The following is a 6,606-nucleotide window of genomic DNA, read 5'->3' as shown; positions in this document are numbered from 1 at the left end:
TATATATTTAGTGTAATTTAAAAGGATTTGAAATACTTGAGGTTATTTTAAAAGATTTTCAGGCTTCTTCAAGGGCTTTAAAAAGTTCGAAGAGATTTCAAAAGATGTCAAAAGACTCGACATGTTTGAGTAAATTTTAGAAAATTCCCAGAATATTTTTTTTATTTATTTCAGTATTTTGAAGTATTTCAAAGACTGAAATGTTTTAGTGTATTTTAATAGATTCCAAGGTATTTTCAAGATTTTAAAATAATTTCAAGTGATTTCCAAGAGTTTTAATAATTTTTAGGGATTTTAAGAAGTTTTGAAAAAAAAAATCAGAAGCTTCCTAAGAATCGTAAAAGACTTAAAAAAAAAACATTATTTTAAGATTCCCAGGAGAATTGAAAATGATTTTTCATTTTGAGAAATTATTTTAAAAGAATATTTTAAAATGTTTTAAAAGATTGATAAAATTGCCAAAAAAGTATCTGGAAGATATTGAGGAATTTTTTTTATTCGCTAAAGATTTTCCTAAAATAGTGTTTAAAAATTAATTTCAATTTTCCTAGGAATCTAATGGAAATGTTTTATTCTTTTCAAGCCCTTCACAATTCTAGAAAATCTTCTACACTTTTTTTATATCTGCAAAAATCGATATTTTGTTTTCATTAAGGCTGTTGATATTTGCACTGAAATTTTGGTAAAAATAGCCGAATTTGTTCAGTAGAAACACTTCTTTTAAATTATTTTAAATCATGTCAAGTTTTTAATTAATTTTGAATCTATTCAAAACTTCTAAATATCTCTTAAAATTAAATAATAAATGTTTAATTGTTTTTTATACATAATAATTTTAAGGGAATTTTTTTTAATTTGTTAGATTTTGTAAAAAGTTTAAAAAAGATTCAATTCATTTTTCAAAAAGTTCAGAAGTTCTAAAAAAAATCGAAAAATAATTTAAAATTTAAAAAAATGTAAAGCAACTTCTGGATTTCTCAAGATTATGAGATAGAAGCTTTTAAAGAATGTTAAAACTATTTAAAATGAAAATAATTTATCTTCTAATTTAAGAAGTGTTCATTTAAATTTGTTTAAATTTTTAATATTTCGAGCTTGAAATGCCTTAAAATAATATAATTTTTACATTTTTAATGTTCACTGAGTCAGCACTTTAAAAAAATTAGCAAAAAAAAGCGAATTTCTATAAGAAGTAACTGTAAAAAATAATAAGGGCTGCCACGCAGTCACTATTAGTCACTTTTTCAATTAAAACAATCACAAAAAGTAACTTTTCATTCGAAAAATTAATTCGTGGGTTAATCACTATTAATTTCAGGTCCTGTTCTGGAATTATCTTGAGTTCTCTGAACTATTTCAGGGTATTTATCAAGATTCCGAGACATTTTTAATAGATTTAAAAAATTTGAAGGAATTTTAAAGATTTTTTTTTTCAACTTGTAAGGTTTTAAAGTATTTAAAAAGATTTCACGTTATTTTATAAGATTTTCGAGGTTTTCAATGATTTTAAGGGATTTTAAATCTCTGAATGTATTTTAATACATTTTCTATGATTTCAGAAAATATCATAGAATTAATCAATTTAAATAAATAAATTTACTTTATTCTACTTGATGCATTGGATTCTTTTTAATTTGAAAGATTATTAATTTAATTGATCCTGAGGGTTAATTGATAAAATGATCAAAGGATTAAAAATATTTTAACGTATTTTTTTAATTCCTGGGCAGTTTCAAGAACTTTAAAACATTTTTAATGAGTTTAAAGGATCTTAAATAATAATCATAAATAATAAATAATGATTTTTTTAAAAATTACAAAGAAATTTCTGATTGATTTAATTTAATGGGATTTAAAAGGGTTTGAAATACTTGAAGGTATATCTAAAAGATTTTCAGGCGTATTTAAAGGCTTTAAAAAGTTTCAAGGGCTTTCAAAAGATATCAAAAGACTCAAAATATTCTATGAAATTTTAGAAGATTTCCATAATTTTTTTATATAATTTATTTCAGTAGTTTAAAGGCTTTCAAAGACTGAAATATTTTGTTGTATTTTAAAAGATTCCAAAGTATTTTCAAGATATTTAAATAATTTCAAGTGATTTCCCAGAGTATCAAAGATTTAAAGCGATTTTCAAATTTTTTTTTTCAATTTATTTAGAATTCGCCCTGAATTCTTAATAATGAATTTTAAATCATTCGACATTCTTTCGAATTCTTCTAAATTCACTCAATTCTACCAAATTCAATTAATTTTCCCATATTTTTTAATTGGTTTCAATTCACTCGATTGCTTTTTGAATTCAGCTCGAGTTTTGATGAATTTACTCTAAGCTCTTCTCATTCGTTTTAAACTTCTCAAAATTCACTCAAAATTTCTTGCAATCAATAAAATTTTTGACAGTTCTTAAAATTGTTAAAAATTCATTTGAATTCTTTCGAATTTAACTTTAATCGTTTTTAAGTCATTAGTTACTTCTCGTTTTAGAAATTAGTAGGGTTCCAATGATTTGAAGAGATTGGATTTTTTTTTAATTCACCCTGAATTCTTTAAAAATTTCTGGAATTTTTTTAATTTACTTGAACCCTTTTAAATTCACTCAATTCTCCTTAATTCAGGGACTTATTTTAATTTTAAAAAGTGTAAATTGAATTGATGTTTAGGATCAATTGATAAAATGATCAAAGAATTTGAAAAATATTTTAACGTATTTTTTTCAATTGCCTTGGCATTTTCAAGAACTTAAAAATTTTCTTAAGAATTTAAAATAGTTTAGGTTATTTTAAAAGAGTATTTTCAAAATATATCAAAGGATTCGAAATATTTTCAGGAATACAATTTTTTGTAACAATTTCAAGAGATTTCCAAGGGTGTTAATCATTTAAATGGATTTTAATATTTGAATGGATTTCAAAGAATGTTTTAGAAGACTCTGGATTTCGTAGATTTTCGAAAATTTGAAGAGATTTTAAAATATTGTTTTCAATTCATTTGGAATTGGCCCTGAGTTGTTATTAATTTATCCTAAATCTTTTTTAATTCTTTTTAATTCTTCTATATTCACTCAATTCTACACTATTCAATTAATTTTTTCATATTTTTCAATTACTTTTAATTTACTTGATTGCTTTTTTTAATTCAGCTGGCTTTTAAAATGAATTTTATCCCATTCTTCATATTTCCCTCAAATTTCTGTGCGTTTACTGAAATTTTATTGTACTCAATGAAATTTTTCGATTTTTAACATTATTTCCAATTCATTTGAATTCTTTTGAATTTAACTTTAATTGTTTTGTAGGCATTAGTCACTTGTCGTGTTAGAAATTTAGTGCGGTTTCAAAGATTTTAAAATATTTTAATTTTTTTTAACTTATCTTGAATTCGTTTAAATTCTTTGGAATTATCTTCAATTTTTAAATTTACTTAAATCCGTATAAATTCACTCAATTCTTCTTAATTCATTAATTTTTTTTTAATCTTTAAAATTTTTTATTTAATTTATCCTAAAGTTTATTAACCTCATCTTGAATTTGTAGGCGTTTTATCTTAAATTTCTCAAAATTAATTTCAATTTTCTGGAAATAAATGGATTTTTTGGATTTTCAAAACATTTTTCTAAGTCATTTGAATTCTTTTTAATGTAACTTGAATTGCTCTGAAATCTTCCTAATTGATCCTAATATTTTTACTCTTTGAGCGCGAAAAAAGTAAGCTATGAACGTGACAAAAAGTACCCTTTGGTCCCTAAATTTTTTTCCCCCATAGGGAGTGTGAGGCCTGATTTTGGCCTGTTAAATTTATTTCTTTATAAAAACTCGTAACCTCCATTAGTAGCGCATGGGCGCTGAATCTTACAATCGTCAAGTTAATCACGTATTTTATGGCGACTGGCGACATCTTTCTTCAACGTATAAAATCAATCGAAATAAAAAACTAGATTTCTACTTTTATCGATCGTCGATAATTATTTGCGTTTTGTGTCCTTATTTTTACTTTCAATAACAGCTGTTATTTTTAATGAATTATTATTATGTACTAATATTTAAATTTGTTTCTCTTAATTCTTTAATCGTTACATTAAATTACTGAAGATACTTTTCACTAGAATGTGGTTTATTCAATGTTACAGGAATAATAATTTAAAGTTTATGTTAAAATCTAATTTTTTCAAATAATATAAAAGAATATTAAATTAATTGATATATTGTGAAATCATTAAGTTTAATAATATTATGATAGAAAAAAATATATATATAGAGAGAGTTATTTTTACCATTAAATCATTAATATAATATGTGTATATATATGTTTATTTTAAAAGGGTTCGAACTTTTCCTATTAATTTGTAAAATCCCGTAAAATATTATTTTTTTAATCTAGATTTTTTGTTGACGCATGTGAAATACTCAAAAATGTTTGATAATTTTCTTCATATTTGTAAGAAATTTTTGAAGATTTTGAGCTTAATTTTTTACATTTAAAATTATTTTTCAAAATTTCAAGAAAAATTGGATTCATTGAAAAATATTTTTAGAAATCCAAGAGGCTAATAATTTGTAAAATCCTGTAAAATAAAATGTATATTTTTTAAATCTTGTACATTCTTTTTTTGACATATCTGAAATATTTAAAAATCTTTCCTAATTGTCTCATGAAAATTATAAAATTTATATAATTCCAAAAAAAAAAAAAAACTGCTGATACTTCTTTCCTTGTAAATAATTTGGAAATGTGTGTAACTAAAAAAATATGAAAAAAGCATGGTTGTGTTACGTCAAAATATTGTTTAATGCATTTATACAAAAAATGTTACGTAACTGCAGTTAGGGTGTGGGAAGGTAAAAAGGGTTTAAAATAACGTTACGTAATATGTGAACAAGAATAAAAGTGTTCAAAAAATTAAAAAAAAAATTTGTATTAAAAAATTGAGTAAATGATAAAAATGAGTATAAAAGTGAGCGCGCGCACATAATAGTCTAGTATAAAAAAAATCCTATAGGCCGCAGCTCCAGCACCTGATCCGTTTATTAAACGTAAAATCGAAGCAAGAGAAGCTGCAAGTAAAAGATCAAAAACTGAAGAAAATGATGAGCCCGTTACACTCGTTTGTTCAAAAGTTCTCGTAAAAAAGACAACAATTCCTCTTTGGGACATGCCTTATCCAGAACAGGTAAAGCCATAAAAAATTTGTATACAAAATTGAAACAGAAAATATATATTAATTAAAAAAATGTTTTTATTTTGTTAGCCAGGGTAATTAATTAATCTTTTTATATTAAATAATAAATACTGTCAATTACTGGTCTATTTTTTTTATATATGAAAAAATCGACCTCAGCGCGTAATCGACACAAAAAAAGACATTGATATATATTTATATCGAGTTTTAGAGTATTTTATTTTATTATTTCACTGTGTTGTATTTATTTTCTGTTTTCTTTAACAGTTGCAACTCAAACAGAAAGAAATGAAAACAGTATTAATTAAAATGGGCCAGCAAATATTAAAGGAAAATAAGAATCTGAAAGACTGGCTCTCGTCTCAAAATGAAAAGTATGAAGGCTTACCTTGCGAGTTGATGCCAATCCTGAGTGCAGATCTAATTGAGGGTTATCGAAACAAATGTGAATTTACAATTGGTAAGAATAATTTAATTAAATGTGTGATAATGTGGAGTAAAAATGCGACAATGAACCGAATAAATTAGGTCGAACATAAAAAAAAAAAAATTTTAGTTTGACATTCAAAAAAGGGAAAGAAAAATAATTGGAATTGGTTAAAGTTTTCTGTTCGATTTTTGAATTTGAAAAATAGCAAAGTTTCTCCTACGAGCAAAAAGCATTATGAATTTTTGCAAATTCGCAAAAACTTTCTCCTGAAGATTATCTTTTTAGTTATAAATTTGATTTTTTTCTGATAAATTGTCTTTTTATGTTAAAAGTTCATCGTTTTTAGTAGAAATATTGCATATTTTTTGGATAAAAATGCAACTGTTTTTATTGAAAATTCAACTATTTCCTATAAAATTTATTTTTTGTTTAAGGATATTAAAGATTTAAAAAAAGGATTTTAGTTGTAAAATTTTAACTATTATTCAAAAAATTGAATAATCATTTTAATCAGCTTTGTTTTCATTTGTGATATAAACCAACAATGAAAATAAATATTATTATTGTTTCAGAAATATTTTTTTTATACAAATTTATTAGGCTTAAAAATTTAATAATTGGAAAAATTAAAGAATTTTTCTCATTTATCTTTATTTGAATTCCTCTTTTTATCAGGATTTTATTCAAAAGATTTCTTATTTGATGTATTTATGTATTATATTAACAATAATATACACTTTTCGAATAATATATTATTTAATTTGAAATTATAATATATATTATTCATTAAAAATAAAATTTGATTCTTTTTTAATAAATTTATCAATATTAATGTTCTTTTTTATAATAATTATTTAAACCATATTTGTTTTTATGTATTGTATGTATTTAATCACTCCCTTTTACGGGTTTGAGGGCCACCGCTCCCTGTACATATATTTACAATTCCATCCTTAGTCTAACTTAACTACTACTTATATTCTACTCTTTCGCATTA

The 6,606-nt window shown here is 23.3% G+C and overlaps 1 protein-coding gene across 1 annotated transcript in view; it reads left to right on the top strand.

Moving 5' to 3' along the window:
- Nucleotides 1-6,606, top strand: part of LOC117175200 (tRNA (uracil-5-)-methyltransferase homolog A) — a 35,306-nt gene that overhangs the window by 4,360 nt on the left and 24,340 nt on the right. Inside the window, exons 2-3 of the mRNA XM_033364837.1 lie at nt 5,000-5,170; nt 5,447-5,639. Coding sequence (XP_033220728.1) covers nt 5,000-5,170; nt 5,447-5,639 — 364 coding nt within the window. The remainder of the gene's footprint in view (nt 1-4,999; nt 5,171-5,446; nt 5,640-6,606) is intronic.

Source organism: Belonocnema kinseyi, chromosome 6 (assembly GCF_010883055.1).
Source record: "Belonocnema kinseyi isolate 2016_QV_RU_SX_M_011 chromosome 6, B_treatae_v1, whole genome shotgun sequence".
NCBI lineage: Eukaryota > Metazoa > Arthropoda > Insecta > Hymenoptera > Cynipidae > Belonocnema > Belonocnema kinseyi.
This window is presented reverse-complemented; position numbering and strand designations above follow the sequence as displayed.